General features: G+C 41.3%; 1 protein-coding gene across 8 annotated transcripts in view; it reads left to right on the top strand.

Moving 5' to 3' along the window:
- The window catches only part of BCAS1 (brain enriched myelin associated protein 1), a 111,419-nt gene that overhangs the window by 20,276 nt on the left and 71,895 nt on the right, over positions 1-19,248 (top strand). For all 8 annotated transcript variants that reach the window (XM_071211796.1, XM_023590028.3, XM_058287249.2 and 5 more), the window contains exon 4: positions 17,231-17,790. In XM_071211796.1, coding sequence (XP_071067897.1) covers positions 17,231-17,790 — 560 coding nt within the window. The remainder of the gene's footprint in view (positions 1-17,230; positions 17,791-19,248) is intronic.

Here is a 19,248-nt window from a genome sequence, read left to right as displayed (position 1 = left end):
CAGCTGCAAGTAATAGACTCAGTAAACATGACCATTAATTATAGCAGTCCCTGGAAATACGGGTTCCAGGTTTGGTGCCGGCTCTCCACAAGGCCATCTAGGCTCCAGGCTCTTCCGATCTTTTGGCTTCAGGACACTGCATTAGCTCTTGGGGTCATCTATGTGTGAATAAAAGTGGTGGCTGCTCTAAGGTCCTGTTGAGGGTGGTGGTCAAGAAAAATTGTTTTTTAAATGAACTGATTGGGCCTTTGCATAGGGTATGATGGGAAACTGTAAAAGCTTAACAACAATGAAGGCTCTGATATTTGCCAACTATGGAACCTTGGTCAGGATTTCTCCTTTCTGTGCCCAAATTCTTCTATGAAATAGGGATAAGAAGAGCACCTTCCTGATAGAACAGGTCTGGTGAGGACATTGAACAGAATAATGAAATTACCTGCCATAGAGCATGCACTCAAAACATTTTAATTACTATTATCATCACAAACATCAGCATTTGCGGTTATAGCTTATAATGTATAGAGTGTACTGAGGGTATAGAGTATAAAAAGTATACATTATAGTTTACAGAGAATTTGATTATAGTGTTTATAGTGCAATGACTCTTTGTGTCAGCAAATTCTAGGTATACAACATAGTTGCAAAATCCAGCTAAACATATGTCTCTTTGTCTTCTTAAATTCATTCTCCTTCATATCCTGACTTTTCAGCTTTCTGGTGAACCCATTTTCTCTTCCAAAATCTCCTTTATAACTTGACTAGTCTAGATTGTTCTTTGCTTCCTGGGTCCTAAGCATTAAATCTCTTATCCAAACAACGTCAGTTCCCAGCACTCTTCCCGGTTTTCTGCTCTCAGTTAGCTACAATTCTTTCCTCGTGAGCGCTCTGCAGCTTTTACTTCAAAGTGGCTGTTGGGGATTGAATCCTATCCCCTAATGCTTAATCCTATGGTTGTGAACCCATTTGTAAATAAATCCTATGGGGCTGTTAAACTAAATTAGGGTGGGTCTTAGCCCAATATGGCTGAAGTCCCATAAGCAAAGGAAAGTGGGCGCATAGAAAGAGAAGCCACGAGAAGAAGCAGGAAACTGGACGTCAACAGAACCCAGAAAAGAAAGGAGAAGATCCCACCATTTGCACTATTATGTGGCAGAAAAGCCAAGGACCAAGAATTGGCCAGCAGCCAGCCCCAGACCACCACAGCCTTCAGGGAGAAAGCATCACCTTGCTGATGCCTCAGTTTTAGACTCCTAGCCTCAAAACTTTGAGCCAACAAATTCTCATTGTTTAAGCCAACTGTATTAGCCAGTCAAAGGGGTGCTCATGCAAAAATACCAGAAGCCTGCTGGCTTTTATAAAGGATATTTATTTGGGGTAGGAGCATACAGTTACCAGGCCGTAAAGTATAGGTTACTTTCCTCACCAAAGTCTATTTCCACGTGTTGGAGCAAGATGGCTGCTGACGTCTGCCAGGGTTCAGGCTTCCTGGGCTCCTCTCTTCCCAGGTCTTGCTTCTCTCTGGGCTCAGCTTCCTCTCCCCAGGGCTTGCTTCTATTTCCTCTGTGTGCTTACTTCCTGGGGCTCCAACTTAAGATGTCAGCATCAAACTCCAACATCAAAACTCCAACATTAAAAACTCCAACTCTGTCCTTTGCCATGCCTTTTATCTGTGAGTCCCCATCCACCAAGGGGTGGAGACCAAACACCCTATGACACGGCCCAATCAAAGCTCTAATCATAATTTAATTAGGCCTGGCACAGACCAGTTTACAAACATAATCCAATATCTATTTTTGGAATTCATAACCGTATCAAACTGCTACACCAACCCATTGCATGGTATTTGTTTTAGCAGCTAGGAAACTAACACAGTGACTATTCAAAATTCACCCTTCTAACTCCAAGCTTCTTTTCTGCCACAGTTCTGATCCTATTAATCAATGGCCAGCTTACATTAACCTTCCATTAAATAAAGCGCTTTCTGTAACAAGCTTACTTATGGATATATATAATTAGATCTGAAAGTTATTGTTTCATTCAAATATATAAATATACAGAATTGGGAATCAGAAGAAATATAAATAGAAGCAGTACCCAAATGTGTCTGGTTCCAAAATGGTACCAAAGAATGTATTTTTTAGCTAAATTAAGGTGCATCCAAACAAAGGAATTCTATACAGCTGACATAAAGAATGAGGAAGCTCTGTACTATTAATATTCTACATGGATAGGGTAGTGCTTAAGAGTGACATCTGGAGCCTGGGAGACTGGGTTCAGACCCCAGGCTCAGTTTCCTCAAATGTTAAATGGGGCCAATCTACCTCAAAAGTTTATCGTGAGGGTTAAATTAGTTACTGTACATAAAATGCTTAGCCCAGTGCCTGGTGTACAATAAGTATTGTGTAAGTGCTGGGCATTACTATTAAGTGGGAAACAAAGGAAGGTACAGAACCATGTGTATAATATTCTACAATGAATGTGAAGAAGAAAAATACATATGTCTGAAAAGAAAAATGAGATTCTTGTAAATCCTTTTACTCAGTGCTTGAAACAGAAAATGATGGCTGTTATAATTATGTAGATTATGGAGATGATCAATTCCCAGCCTTGAATGCACATTAGAATCACCAGGGGAGTTCCAAAAACTCCTGATGCCAGGCTGTGCCCTGAAATAATTCAATCAGAATCTCTGAAGATGCATTTTTTCAAAACTCCTAAGTTGCAGCCAATATTGAGAAACCCAGCTTTGGAGTATACTCAAATAGAAAATCCCTAATGCACATTTTTTTAAAAAGCAAACCATTGCCGTTTGCTTTCAGTACTTTCAGGACCTTTTTGTCCCTGCCGTGGCTGACACTCTGGATGTGACATTTCGTGCCACGGTCCACACAGCCGTCTGATCTCATTAATTTTCATGCAGCTGCTGATGAGTAACACATGACCTGAGGAGAGACCCAGACAGAATTCTCTGGCTCTAAAGACAGAAAAGTAGGCATGGTTTCCCCATCATGAGTGATAGTAAACTGTCTCTCTCGTGGGGAGGAGACCAAGAGAGCCAGGGAGGAACCCAATGAAGTGATGAGAAGAGCGTGGTCAGGTGACAATCTCACATTACCTCATTTCTCTTCCCCAGGATTCATTAAAAAAATTTTTTTAATTAAAGTTAATAGATCACAAAGAACATTACATTCAAAAACATAAAAAACATAATAGGTTCCCATATACCCCACTCCCCACCCACCCACCCCATCATTTTTGTAAATAGTATTTTTTTGAAGTTACATTAGAAAATATGAGGTTCCCATATACCCCTCACCCCCTCACCCCACTCCTCCCACAACAACAACCTCCTCCTAGGATCCACTCTAACCAGTTTCTTCTTGAAACGGACTAAACCCTCTTCCCCACGGTTCTAATCCTAGCATGGACATTTTTTTTTTCTTAATGCCTGCTTTTCGTATCCTTTGGCCACACTGGAAAAAGACTGCCACGACTTTTCATTTCACCGAAATAAAAGTAATGCATCAGCAAGACAAAAGAAACAGGAAGGTGCTCTCCAAATTCCTGGACGTTTAACAATAAAGTCAGCACATCAGTGGGTGAGATCTGATATGTGCAAAAGGCACCCGGAAGACCAAACGCTTCTGGAAACAGGAATTGGAAAATGTAAGCAGAGTCTGGCTGCACGCGTCTGTACAAAAGCAGTGCTCAGTAACCGCGAGGCTCAGGGCAGTTCCCCGACCAGCTGCATCACCTCCCCCGGGAATCGCCAGGCATGCAGATTCTGGGGCGGCAGCCCAGACCTCCTGAATCAGAAACTCGGGGGTTGGGCCCAGCCATCTGTTCTCCCAAGCCCTGGGGACTCTGGAGCTCAGTCCTGTTGGAGAAGGACTGCTGAAGGAGGACTGCGGGAGAGGAGGAGTGGCTGCGGGGACCTGGGAACTCGGCCTGTCTGGGGGGCTCGATTCCACTGCGGGCACGATTGCCAAGTGCAAATCCCTCACCAGATAGGAAGCTATTTCCAAGAAAGCCTGATTTTAGGCTTTTCCTATGAAATTTCCCCAATTCAAACAAATCTAAGCTGAGTGCTGGCACCCTGCTGACCACATCAGCCAAGTTCACTGTTGGCAACTTCTGATTAACATTAAGGTTTTTTCCCCTACTTCACATTTTGAAAACAACAGCTTTAAAAAAAAAAAAATCACCATCACCATTATCATCAGGTTATTGCGGCTTGAAGCAATTTGACCTTTTAATCCTATAACCAACTCCAAGTGCGCTTGCCTGGCTTGGGGGCTCGCCGGGCCTCCTAGAGATTATAAAGTGTTCCCCAAGAATGCTTTCCCACCCAGGAGGACTGTGTGGGTGGAGGCGGCCAGCGACCTTTCCCCTCTGCAGGTCTGTGTCTGGTCTTAAACCACTGAGCTGGCTCTGTGTTTAACTCGTTAGTCTTCTGTAAGATGACCTCTGGGAGGTGCATGGCCTTCAGGTGACTTAGGAGGCACACATCCGTTTCTGAGTTTACAGAGCAGAGAACCAGACTTTGGAATCCGGAGACACTGCTGAGGCAAACCACACCCTCCCTGCAGGAAGTGACTCACCTGCTTAACTCCTCCCTAGTTCCCCAGGCAGCCACCGCTGCTGGGGCAGTCCCGGGACAAACAGGACAAGAGGTTAAGCGTTCTCCAATCTGCCTTAATCCCACTTCTCCTTCCTAGACCCCTCATTTCCTTTTTAAACAAAAATTATTTTTAAATTATTTGTACTTTTTAAAAAGGCATGAGATAAGGTAGGGCTGACTACTTACATAGCAAGTATTTAAACTATATCTAATAAGGCAAGACAGGAGGGAAAAAAATCACCTAACTGTGACTTCTCCAGTTCCCAAATTTTCCTCCTTGGAAACAAACACTCTTCACAATTTCTTGAGTCCAGAGGCATGCCAACTGTGTTTATGTATAAATCCTCCCTCAACCTCCCACAACCACTTAAAAAAAAAAAAAAAAAGGAAAATACTATGCATACTGTTAGAACTCTTTTCATTTAACTCTATGTCTTAGAGGATTTTTATAACTGCAGAGTGTAGCATATTTGATTGTTATGGACATATGGTAGTTTCTTTAGCCTGGCTTCCACTGTAGAGTTAGGTCGGTTCCAGTCTTTTAGCCCTGTAACAGTAATCTAGCAAATACTGCAATACATTTGTCTCTGGGCACCTATACAATTATATTTATAGGGTTACATTCAAGAAGTGGAAATGAGAGCTCAAAGAGGTTGTGAATTTTTAAATATTGATAGACTAAATTATCCTCCAAAGAGACCGTTGCCAAGTTACGCTTCCAAGAACGACGTATGCAACTGATCTTTTCTGTACTCTCTCCCCACTTCAGGTTATCAAATGCCTCTCTTTTTACCAGCTTGAAAGGTGGAAAACTAAGTCTCATCATTTTATTTTGCTTTTATTTTACTACCAGTGAGGCTGAGCATCTTTTCATATGCTTATGAGCCAGTTGTATTTTTTTTTATGTGAAACATTTGCTCTTGTTTTTCGTTTCCCCCCCATCGTTTTGGTGTTTTTCCCTCTGCCTTCTTTTTTTAGTTGAGATATAATTCATCTATTATCACACTTAAATTTACCCTTTTAAAATGTACAATTCAGTGTCTTTTAGCATATTCACAAAGTTGTGCAACAAATCCCCACTATCTAATTCCAGACCATTTCCATCGCCTCCAAAAGAAACCCATCTCCATTAGTCATCACTCTCCAGTGCTTCCTCCCCCTAACCCCTGGCACCCACCAATCAGCTTTCTGTTTCTATGGATTTACCTGTCTGGATATTTCATATAAATGGAATCATACAGTACATGACCTTTTGTGTTTGGTTTCTTTCATTTAGCATATTTTCATGGTTCATCCATGTTGCAGCATGAATCAGTACTTCTTTTATGGCTGAATAATATTCCATTGTACAGATATACCATGTTTTGTTTATTTTTTCATCAGTTGATGGACATTTGTTTTGTTGCCACTTTGGGGCTATTATGGATAATGTTGCTATGAACTTTTGTGTACAAGTTTTTGTGTTGGCATATTTTCGTTTCTCTTTGGCATAGACATAGGAGTGGATTTGCTGGATCATGTACTAACTCTGTGTGTAACTTCTTGAGGAAGAGCCAAACTGTCTTCCACAGCAACTGCACCATTCTGCATGCTACCAGCAATGCATGAGATTCCAATTTCTCTACACCCTTGCCAACGCTTATTTTCTTTTTTTGTATTCTAGCCATCAACAGTGAGTATAAAAGGGTAGCTCATTGTGGTTTAATTTGTATTTCCCTAATGACTAATGATGTTGAGCATCTTTTTATGTGTTTATTAGCCATTCATATATTGGCTTTGGAGAATATAAGGTCTTCTCTGATTTGGCTGTTTTTCTGCATTGTTCTCCCCAAGTCCTTTGTCTCATACTGTTTTCTGGCTAGAAACAGAGTCCCAAAGCCTCAATGTCTCAAAACCTCAAACTCAGAACAGTCATGCTTTGGCAGGCTTTCATGTGGTATGAACTCACCCCACCGCCTACCCTCCAAGGCTCACCTTTGGTGTCCTGAAACTTGCTAACTGCTGAGGGTACTAATATTAATAGAATGATGTTCCATCTGCTAACCTGTTTACCATTTAAAAAGTGCTTAATATTGTATATCTGATCAGTGTTCCTTTGGCTCACATTTTTGCCAACACTTGAAATTTTCTGATTGCTAACCTGTTTGCCAAACCGGTGAGGGTGAAATGAGTCTCATTGTAGCTTTAATGTGCATTTCCTTGGTTGCCAGTGAAGTTATCAACTCCTCATGTGTTTATTCACCATTTTTTATTCTTCTTTTGTAAATTACCTGTTAAAGTAATTTGTCTATTTTTTAAAAAGTTATGTTGTCTTTTAAAAAAAATTTTTTTTTATTAAATTGTCTTTTTTTTAAAAAAGATGCATAGATCACAAAAAAACATTACATTAAAAAAATAAGAGGTTCCCACATACTCCATACCCCACCCCATCCCCACTCTTCCCACATCAACAACCTCTTTCATCATTGTGGAACATTCATTGCATTTGGTGAATACATTTTGGAGCACTACTGTACCACATGGATAGTTGTTTACATTGTAGTTTACACTCTCCCCCAGTCCATTCAGGGGGTTATGGCAGGATATATAATGTCCAGCATCTGTCCCTGCAATATAATTTAGGACAACTCCAAGTCCCAAAAATGCCCCACACCTCATCTCTTCTTCCCTCTCCCTGCCCTCAGCAACTACATGGCTGCTTTCTTCAGATCAGTGCTACAATTTCTTCCATTACTTGTCTTTTTCCTATTGATTCTCAGAATGTCTTTGCATGTTCTGTAGACTAACCTGTTGTTGAGTTTATTTGCTACAAATATCTTACCTCTGTTATGATTTGTCTCTGATTTCTTTTGATGTGGTTCTTAATTTAAATAATATTGAACTTTTTAATATTTTCCTTTATGTTTACATTTGGGGGGCCTTGTTAAGAACTCTTTCCCTATCCTGAGATCTTAATAATGCCTATACTTAAAATTTTGTCTTTCACATTTAAGCCCTTAATTCACTGGAGTTGATATTTGGGTATGCTGCTAGGTAGGATTCAATTCTTTACGGAACATAAAATGTACTAGCATCATTTGTTGAACAGCCCCTCCTTTCCCCAGTGATTTACAAGCTAGCTCTGTGGTATATTATATCAATTTTCATGCATATGAGAGTATATTTCTGAACTCTGTTTTCTTGTGCAAATATCAAATCAACTTATTTTCTATGCCTCTGTAATAAGTCTTACTGGGTATGACTTTGTGGTTGTAAAAAAAATGTCTTTGCTATTCTTTTTTAGGGTTAGAGCTAAGGTTTGTTCTTCCATACAGATTCTAGAATCGACTGGTCAAGTTTCTAAGTAGACTACCACCTTCATTTGTTAAGGAAAATTTGAGGAAAGAAATGGCAATTGCTTGAGAGAATAGAGCTCACGGAATCCCAGGAGAAGTCAGTACTCTTGTGAACACTTGGAGATGGGAAGTAAGGGAGCAAGGAAGGAACTAACCTCTTTAAGGTCAGTGCCACAGAAAGGAGGGGAATTTCCAAAATGGATTGGCACAGAGAATGATCTGGAGTAAACTTTCTGCTAGAAAATCTTCAGGGCAAGGAAAGAGCAAGAAGGAGAAAGGCTGGGAGATGAATAAAAGCTAGGCTAAGATTTCCAAGCATGGGGATGGATTGCTGGTAGGGCGCTCTTCCAGTACAGAACCAGACAAAAGGGACCTGTGGGCCAGGTGAAGAACTAAGAGTCATTTTGTTAAATCATGTTCTGTCTCCCCCTCAGTGAGTTAATTACTTTACTCACATTGTGAGCACATTTAGTGTTCACAATGAATGTTTGAAAGATGTGTTCTTATTTCTGACATTTTATAAATGTAAGAGAGTTGCCCAAGGGCACAGCTAGTTAAAGAGTGAGAGCACCAGGAACCGGTGCAGGTCTCTGTGACTCCAGAATGTCATTACTTGATCATCAGAAGGTTAAATGAAGGAACTCAACCCTAGCCTGGTAGTAGAACCAGAGGGGAGAGAATTGAGGCTACAAGAGGGATGCTTGGCCTCTCAAAAGGGAGGCCCTGGAAAGAACTGTCTGATATGTTAACTCAGGCCTAGAAGCAAAATGTAGAAAAATTAAAAAGACAAATGCTAGATAAGGGAAAATATTTGTAACACCTAAGACTAATAAAATATTAGTATACCTACAATAAAAGAAACCACAAGCTGATTTTTAAAAGAAGAAAATCCAAACAAGCTATAGAATAATGAGTAAAGGATATGAACGATTTATAGAAGAAGCAATTTAGGTGACCAAGAAACACCCTGAAGAATGTTTAACCCCTTTGTAGTTAAGGAATGTGAATTACAATATATTTTTCATCTTTCAAATTAGCGTCTAAAGCTAGTAAGGATGGGAGTGAAGGGAATGCATTGCGATTGGAAATGTGAATCACTAAAGCCTTTTCTGGGAAGTAATGTAGCAGCATTTATTTTTAAAAAATAAAATACACATTGACTTGGGTACAGCAATTTTATGGCTGTGCTTCTATTTTATAGAAATAAAGCACAAGTTTAGAATTTTGGAACATGGAAGTTTATTCCATCATTATTTAATGGAAATGGAGGGGGAGGGAGAGAAACTACCAGAATATGTATCTAGGCAGTGATTTAAATATCTTTTAGTATATCTATACTAAGGAATTTTATGCAAGTATTTTTAAAGCTATAATAGATTTGGATATATTGGCCAGGAGGGATAACTGTGATGTATAAAAGCAACAAAAAATATTTATCTAATGTGACTCAATTTTATAAAGACCAACAGTGACAAATATGATCACTGGATATGTTTGTCTGGAATGCTTATATGGTTTGAGCATTAGCAAAATATGATGTCATATAAGGTTGCAGATGTTACATTACCTTGGAATGAGGGTAGAGGGTGGAGACAGGGAAGGAAGAATTAAGAGAGATTAGTCATTTTTAAGCAATTGAATTATCAAATTTAGTAAAAAAAATTATAATTAAAAAAAGTGCATTTAAATTAATTTTGTATGTTCCAGACATACAAAAATGTGGGCACGTGAATGATAGGAAATATGTGAGTAAAGAGGAGAGTGGAAATCATGATGAGTGTCAGTCCCACAATCTTGCCCCCAGTGACTGCTAATCACTTCTGACAGTAGAGGATGCTTTAGCAAGACCATGGGCTCAGCAGCTACTTTTGCCCACATTCCATTTAAACCCAGCATTTCATCACTAAATGCGCAGACATGTTGGATCAAGCTGACAGTTGAGAAATCTAGCCCCATACCGCGAAAACCTATTCCTTCTCTTTATGTATGTGAGAATTTCTTGGCGAGGACATCCTGGCTTTTTAATATCAGGGTGAAAAGCGTGAAATCTAATCATTCAGTGAAATTTTCAAATCCAGCCTCTTCCTCCAAGCCTTAAGTATCTGCCACATGAATCCTTACTGCAAGACCTTTAAAACAACTAAAGCATTTGCACACCACAGAAAGCCACAGTTGTTTGAAGTGTCGTTTGACTCCTACCCCATGAGCATTAAGAGTCACTTTTGCAGAACTTGTGGAGGGCTCCGTTAGTTCTCCCAAGGGCCTTTCGTAATCCTTTGATGTTCAAATATGATTCCCTTTTGAAGAACTTACTATGTCATCGTCCTCGTCTACTTACCCTTCGTCTTCAGTGAACCGTTTTAACTCTGCCCCATCCTTCCCCAACGATGCCCATAGATCCCAGCAGCCCACCTACATGACTTTATTTTATGTGGTTCTACAAAATCCTACATCTTTTACAAAATTTGCAATTCCCCTTTGCAATTAGTTCGCACTGTATTTCCACTTTATTTTTCCTTTAACTTGATGGATAAGGATATTGATACATAGGACAGTGTTTCATAGTAAGAGATGTTTGAGTGGGGAATCGTTTTCTTAAGTAGTCACTTTGTGAATGAAATCATTAGGACACTTTCTGCTTCCCTCATTTACCTCTTAATTAGGAGGACTTGGATAATAACTTCTCAGGAAAAAAAACAGCACCATGGCCTGCTGCAACCCAGCACGGCTGACAATCATGCCGATGTGCTGATTGCTCTCTTGGCCCCCTGCCTACCTGTATCCCACGATTTAGTTCTGCTAAATGCCAAGCACTGCCCTAGGCACTGGAATCAAAAGAGACCAAGTCTCTGTCACATGGAGCTGACACTCTAGAGGGGACCGGATAAGAAAATAGTAAGCGAAAAATGAGTGAGATAATTGCAGAGATTGACAAATGCCCTGGGATTGAGGATTTGCGCGTGAAGCGGGTAATTGGGAGGGGTTGCTTCAGATGAAGTGGTCAGGGAAGGCCTGGACTGGCCTGAGACCTGAATGAGGAGGAGGCAGCTTTGGGAGAACCTTGGGGGAAAAGCATTCCCAGAAAGAACAGCCAATGCAAAGTGGTGGGTTGAGAGGCAGGGGGAGGAGGAACAAGGCGTGAGCTGAAGTTGTGGGAGTGTGGTCCAAGGTGGACTTTGTACTTGATTTTAATTGTGGTGGAGCTGTCACAGGACAGTTTTATGCAGATGAACGGCATGATCTAAGTTCTGTTTAAAAACAACAATGAAAAATCATGTGCCAATGTTACCTAGATGTGAGAAGACCTTAATTTTGTGGGTTTTTAAAAAATTCTTGGGCATCATTTTTCTTGAAAAGCCACTAATTCTATTAACCAGACTTTGTCAGCTTCCTTCATCCTTCCTTCCTTCTTGTCCTCCTTCCCTCTCTTCTGTTCTTCCTTCTGCAGCAATGTGGCTGGTAAGAGTTTGCACTTTGGAATCAGGCATAAATGGGTTCGAATGCTATTCCACCACTTAAGCTGGATAACATTAGAAAAGCAACTTTCCCCATCAGAGCCTCAGTTTCCTATCTGGAAAATGGGTGTGATGACCACAACAAACTTGTAGATTGGTTGTAATATCTGAACAAACCACCTCATGTTGCAGCATTTACCATGATGGCTAGCATATGGGAACATTCAGTGAATGTTAACTATTGTTTTTACCATTCTACCAAGGGAAAATCTTAGCATTAGCACATGAAAGACACGGCAACTACCAATTTCCCCAAGAGTTCTGTGTATTGAAATACAAACGTTTGTGTCTTTGTTTTCTAATATATAATTGAAATCTGATGAAGTAGCATTGTTTTGACTAAGAGTACTCAGTGTTTGGAGAGTGATAACTATTCCTGAATCTTCTCTAGCTAGATTCTTGGATTTCTGAGGATAAATTAATTTCTAAGTTTCCTATTTTAAAAAATATTTCCACAGCACTCAAGTTGGTAGGTTAAACCCTTGAAACAATTTATTTGCTTATATTTAGGAATATAAAATAGTAATCATAGTAATAATACATAGATATAACAAAGGTGATTAATGCTTACTGAACACCCACCGTATACCAGCCTGCGTTAAGTACTTTATAGAAAATATTTCATGTAATTTCTCACAATTACCCTTTGAAGGGATTATTATTTAAAATAAAATAAAAATAACATTACTACTGTTTAATATCCATTTTATTAGAAAACAGAGGCAGAGATGTAGGAAGTAATATATTTAATAAGGGAGGAGCTAAGAGTCAAACTCAGGCTCCTATAATCCACAATCTAAGTTCCTATCAATTATTCTCAATTGCTACTGGAAATAAATCCTCATGCCTAACACACACACAATGCAAAATAACTTTTCTGCCCTAAGGAGGTCACGTTTTTCAACGTATTTCCTAAATATTTGAGAGCTGCCATTTACACTTTCACTTGATTCCTTTCTATCTCCCTTAGTCTTAAACTCTTGCACATTTTTTTTCATGAAAAGTAGAATCTCCTCAATGTTTCATCTGCTTTATGAGAAAGTTTTTATTGAAACCAGATTCAGAATGGGCCTCTCCCAAGATTTTTCATATGAACTGAAAGCTTAGTCCCAAGCTTTTAGAAGGAAATTTTTATCCCTTCTATGGGGAAGGTGTATGTGGGAGGTTTATGTACCCCAGAAAAAAAAGATTCTTAATCTTTTTTTTTTTAAGATTTTTATTTATTTATTTAATTCCCCCCCCCCCCCCCGCCCCGGTTGTCTGTTCTCTGTGTCTATTTGCTGCATCTTGTTTCTTTGTCCACTTCTATTGTTGTCAGTGGCACGGGAAGTGTGGGCGGCACCATTCCTGGGCAGGCTGCACTTTCTTTCGCGCTGGGCGGCTCTCCTTACGGGTGCACTCCTTGCGCGTGGGGCTCCCCTACGCGGGGGACACCCCTGCGTGGCAGGGCACTCCTTGCGCGCATCAGCACTGCGCATGGGCCAGCTCCACACGGGTCAGGGAGGCCCGGGGTTTGAACCGGGACCTCCCATGTGGTAGACGGACGCCCTAACCACTGGGCCAAGTCCACTTCCCACATTCTTAATCTTAATCCCAGTCCTTGGGTGTGAAACCATGGTAAATAGGACCTTTTGAAGATGTTATTTTTAGTTAAGCTGCAGCCAACTGCATTAGGATGGGTCTAAATCCTATTCCTGGAGGACTTCTAGAGAAAGCCAGAGAGAGAGAAGCCATGGGGAGTGTCAGAAGCTGGAAGCCAACGACACCCAGAGGGGAAAGGAGAATATGCTGCCACGTGCTTTACCAGGCGACGGAAAAGCCACGAACCAAGAATCACCAGGAGCCAGCCCCAGAGTGCCGCTGTCTTCCGGAAGAAAGCATCGCCTTGCTGATGCCTCAATCATTCTGGACTTCGCCAACCCTCGAAACTACCCTGAACCAATACATTCCCAGTGTTTAAACTATCCCACTGTATGGTATTTGTTTTAGCAGCCAGGAAGCCATCTTTCTTTTCTTTTTTTTTTAACATATCAATTCTATTGATACAAACTAAAAAAGCATAAGTCCATCCAAAGTGTATAATCAGTGGGATTTGGTATAATCGCTTAGTTGTGCATTCATCACTCCAACCATTACTAGACCATTTTCTTTATTCCAGTAATCAATAGTAAGCAGACAACAAAAAAAACTCATCACCTCCTAATCGCTCTATGCTTCCCCTGCTGGCATAGCTACTATTTTGTTCCCATCTCTCTAGTTTATTTGTATTTATATTTTGTTAGAAAACAGTCTTATATATGCAATATTACCCATATTTGTGTTTCATATGAGCTTGCACTGTGTTACACAGTCCCAAGTTAGATTTTTTAGCTTTCCATCTAGTAATATGCATGACCTTAGAGTTTGCCTTTCAACCACTGTCATAGCCATATAATAGCTTTGCTAGTTACAAACATTATGATTTGCTTTCACCATTTCTATTCATTCAGAAAACCATCTTAAGTGCAGGCATAAAGCAGTTTCCATCTTTGCAAGAGTATAAAACCTGTAACTCCAATGGGTTTTCTTCTTAGTCACAAAGATTAGATTAGCTTTGTATGTATTTAAGTTAATGTTCTAGAACATTTTATCTGTTTTAATGCTTATCCTAGTCTCAGATGACTGTTATATCTTTTCCCCCAGTGGATATTTTTCCTTTACTTTTACTGAGAAGACAAAGTGTTAGTGAGGGTTTTTCATGTCTATCCAGTGCCCCAGAACTCACTTCCTCCCATTTCGTTCTCTTTACTGTTTTCTTTTCCTCCTAACTGCCCACTAAGCAGACTGAAGAGTCATGAGATAGCTCCCCTACAAGACTGATTGTTCCTAATTGACAAATGAGGCAGGTACTGACCAGTTCCCTCAAATTCTCTCCAGTTCTCTGATTGTATACTTAATTTGCACTGGCATAAGTGGAAAGGAAGGTTTATTGGCTTGTGGAACTGTCAAGTCTAGGAACAAAAATGGCCCCAGGTACAGATGGATGCAAGGGTCCAAATTATCTCATCAGACATCAGTTCCAGGATTGCCTGGTTCTACTTTCCTCCAGGCTGGTTTCATTCTCTGGCAAGCACTCTCCAGTGTCATGGCCAAAGTCACCGCTGACTTCAGATGTACTCCTTCCTGGCTTGGCAACACACACACACAGAGCATAACTCTTTTCCAATAGGTACACCAAGAACCACAGGGCTTATTTTTATTAGTCTAGCTTAGTCATATACCCACCTGGGAAGTGAGCATTTTAGCCAGGGAAATAGACACTTGCACCCACCCAAGTTTGGGGAAAAGAATTTTAGTCATCACGGAATTTGCCATCTAAGAAGTCCTAGTTCTAACACATTATCACAAGCACTTTAACTGGTTCTCTGATATCAAGAGCTATTGTTTTGCATCTGCTGAGATCTCTGTGTGCATTGAAGTCTAGTTCAAACACCTGAGTGTAAGGACTTTATTCTTTATCAAAGCAATCTGTTGGTAAAAGATCTTTTTAAAAGTCCATCCATGGGAAGATTTTTTTTCAAAGATATGCTCTTTAACACTCTTACTTACCATTAGCTCCTTTGGTTCCCAGCCAGAGGGTAAGGAAGAGAGGAAAAAGACTGAAAGAAATTAGCTGATGCTCTTGGCATTTTAAAAAGCTCTTCCTTGTGTGGAATCTTAGCCTCTCCTTTTTTGTCAACCGTTTCCTCCTCTCCTGGCATGGGCCATCCTCACATTCATTTATATGCACCCTGGCACTTCCCCTGGCTCACTTGCTTACTCGGTGTCCTGACACATCCATCAATCACTTCCTTACTCTCCTCTCTCTTTCCCTCTCTCTCCCATTCCTACCTTTCTTCCTTTCCCCTCCCATTCCCTCCCTCCCAGGGTACAATATTTATTGCTATTATAAGTTCCTAAGCCAAGAAAAAAGGTTAAAAAGACCTAGAAGATATAGCTACTGTGCGGCGGGGTGATTTCTTTGAGGCTGGGGTTTGTGAGCATCCCCAATGCCAGCCTCTGGGCTTCTCCTGTGCAGTTTCTTCCCTGCGCCTCAAGGCTTAAGGAGGAAATTGCAATCTGTGCAAGAATCTGATACCAATATTATGATACCAAGAGTGTGGGAAAATAAGTGCTGATGGATATGTGTACGTATGTGTGTGTATTTCCCACTACATGTTAATGAGCTCTGTGAGCAGACCAATGAGATCTCAATTCTCCCCCTTCTCTTTCTCTCTGTCTTGTCTTCCTACAATCAGATATTAAGAAGTGTCTGGTTACAAATGTATAAAACCAAATGCAATGCCGTCAAAGACACAGAGAAATTTTTTTAAATAATCACAGTCTGTCCATCGTTGAGCCAGATCCTTTGCATGAGTTTTCTCCATAAAGCATCACAACAGCCCCACAGGGAAGCTACTATTATTGCCACTTTTAAATGAGAAAATTCAGAGGCTTTAGTGATTTGCCCAAGATCAAATGGCTTATTGGTCTTAATCTTTAACTGTAATTCCAAAATTCCTGGTATATTTTATTCCTCGTCGTTGCACTGCCTTATAGAAGAGAGCTTAGCAAAGAAAGCCATTCATTGTGGCCCAAGCAGAGGTCAAAACAGGAGCAGGTGGGTATTGGAAAGAGCGCCCTTCCCTGGAGAAAGCGGAGCCTGTGTCCTCATGCAACTTCTTGGAGAGCTGACTCTCTGCCTTTCAGTCCCCGGGGACCTGAGGTCTTGTTTGCCTTCTTGGGTAGGCACCTGCTCTTCCAGCCATGAAAATGGAAACTTTCAGAGTATTAGTTTTTTAAAAATCACCCTGTATTAGCAACAGCCTGGGCTAAAAGAGGTCTATGGTAAGATAGAGATGGCATCAACCTGGAAGTCAGATTTCTGCCCATGACCAGTCTCTGCTACTTACCTGCTGTCACCGCAGCCCTGGGAAGTTGGATGAACCTCCTTGGATCTCTGTTTCACACTCATGAATAACGATAATTCCTAACGTTCATGGCATCTATCGAGCACTTACTATATTCCAGGCATGGTTCTATGTGCATTACAGGTATTAACTCCTGCAATCCTCATACTAAAATTATAAGGTAGGTTCTAGTGTTTGCCTCATTTTACCAGAAAATTGACCACAGAAAACCTCGGGGATTCTCAGCTGGGGGTGATTTTGCCTCCTAAGGGGTTTTTCCAATGATGGAGACATTTTGGATAGTAACAACAGGGGGGATCCTACCAGTATCTAGCAGTAGAGGCCAGGGGTGCTGCTAAACATCCTACAAGCACAGGACAGCGCCCCATCCCAAACAAAGAGTGATCCAGCCCCAAATGTCAGTACTGCTAAGATTGAGAAACAATCTTAGCTAAGCTCCAGAGGCCAAATGCTTACCCATTGAACTACCTCCCAATTGATACGGTGACAATATGTTTCTCATAAGGTTTCCTTGAAGATACAAGAGTATTTTCTAGTTGACACGAGTGGAACTAGCACAGCACCTGGCAGCTAGTGGGTTTCCGATAATTGGCTTGTCCTCGCCAATCTTCTGTTTCCCTCTTCCAAGAAGACCAGGGGGGTCAGAATATGTCTAGATAGATAGCTAACCACTGCTGTGCCGAGTGACCGGAGAACAACACAGTCCCAGTCTGCATTACAGCCTTTGTATATAAAACATTTGGAGTCCATTATTAATCCTTGAATTTCCTCGCTCGGCTGAATAACTGCTGTTTATGTTTGTGTTTACAGTTGATTTGGGAATAAGTGTCAAGCAGGATAATGTGACCACTTCTTCCCCCAAGACAATGGAGATAAGCGCTGTCGAGGATGCCAACGGAAAGAATCTTGGGAAAGAGGCCAAACCCGAGGCAGCAGCTGCTAAATCTCGTTTTTTCTTGACACGCTCTGGGCCTGTACCAGGACGTACCAGAGACCAAGCCACGGATTCATCCCTTGGATCAGTGAAGCTTGATGTCAGCTCCAGTAAAGCTCCAGGGAACAAAGCCCCGAGTGAGAGCATGGCACTTCCGGGAGCAGCTGCACCAGGCCACGACCCAGATAAAACCCCCAGGCAGACCCCGGCTGAAGACGGAGCCCTCTCTGCCACTGGGGGACCTGCACCTCTCCCACCTGAGTCAGGGGAGCTGGCCCCTGCCAAGCCCAAGGAACCCAGCTTTTTTAACAAACTCTTCAAACTGGAGAAGGCACCAGTTGACAGCCATCAGGAAACCAAGAGCGCAGAGCACGGGGACGAGGCCGACACAATCCCTGGATTATCGAAGCAACCCGCTGACGTTCCAGCAGAGCAGGCAAGTGCTTAGCCAGGACTATCCATTTTGTCTTAATGAAAGCCCAGGGGAGGGAGACTAATGGGGCAAAACAACTACACATATGTTGGGCTACAAGTCACGAGGAGCGTTTGACAAGGTGTCAAGCCGTTGACCCCTCTAGAACAAACAGCGCATTGTAGCACAGTGTCTCCCTGATGTTTCTGTGGGTAGAACATCTGTTTGAGGAACAATAGCAGCTGTGGCATCTGTTTCACGTACAAAGGAAGGAGGAGATGAGTTACATGCAGATGAATTTGTGCTTCCATTTATCAAAGGTGGAGGTAGACAGATTGCATTTATGATCAATGAAGTCTGGAGGGAAAGGCGTTAGCAGAATAAAAATGGTCCCTAAAAGACTCCAGCCCCTTGCTTGCTCTCGGTAGCTTTCTTACAGTATGGTTTATTGGGTGTAGTCGGAACATATTTCATTCCTTACTTTTAATAGCCTGGATTGATCTTTAGCTATCTTTTGCGTTAAGGGGCAGGTTTGAGTAAAGACCTTCCAGCCTTGTGCAGGCTCTTTTATGTATTAATTTATTTCCCACCAAGTCGGAATAATACCTTTGTAAAAATGAGATTTTTTTTTTAAGAAGGCACCTCAAATCAATTGCTATCTTTCTTCAGCAAAGAAAGGCAAGTTCTTCTTTGTGGTAAAAAGAGCATTTGATTTTAACCTTGAGAGCTTGTTTGTATTCAGGGCAAGAACTCCTTCAGTGGAGAAGGAAATAAAAGCTAATACATTCTGTTTTTTAAGGCACCGTTTCCTTGGTTAATAGACTTTTAAATAACAATATTTTTCAAAAATTGGGAGTAAATTTAGGTGCCTCTAGTTGGGCCAGGAGAAAACAGATGGGCTGTTTTTTATTTCATGATTGACTCTTCCTTCATAACAAGGTAACTGTGCCCTGCTGGGATGGTAGTGATAACACTGGTTCTCATTAATTGAGCGCTTATAATCTGCCAGGGTCTGTTCTAAGCACCACATATGTATTCTCACCTTTAATGAAAATGAGAACCACGTTCATCTGTGGTTTTAATGCATCCAAGATGGTCTCAGGAATTACGTTGTGAACATTGGATGCCAGCTGAAAACGCTGGGCAGTGAAAATTAGGAAAAGGCACCAGGGGTCATGGCCTAGCCTCTTACCACTAGCATTCTTGTTGTTTTGACAAATTTTGATTCAAACCGCTTGTTTTCAAAATGTCCTTCCAATGCTTGAAAATGTCCCCACAAATGCCCACTCCCCAGGACGAACCAGTTCAGTGAGCTGCTTGAATGGTGTTCTGCGTAGTTCAAAATTTATGTCTTCCAAGGCTTCCAATGATTTCTGAGTGGGGCACTGTGCCAGGCACAGGTGAGGCACGGGGGCTTCATCTGTAAACAGGACAGAGGCCCCGTCCACGTGGAGTGTGCACTTGAATGAGAAAAAATGGACG

The sequence above is a fragment of the Dasypus novemcinctus genome, chromosome 24 (genome assembly GCF_030445035.2).
Source record: "Dasypus novemcinctus isolate mDasNov1 chromosome 24, mDasNov1.1.hap2, whole genome shotgun sequence".
In the NCBI taxonomy this organism is placed as follows: Eukaryota; Metazoa; Chordata; class Mammalia; order Cingulata; family Dasypodidae; genus Dasypus; species Dasypus novemcinctus.
Note: the sequence above shows the minus strand (reverse complement) of the source record. Positions and strands in the feature narration are given on the sequence as shown.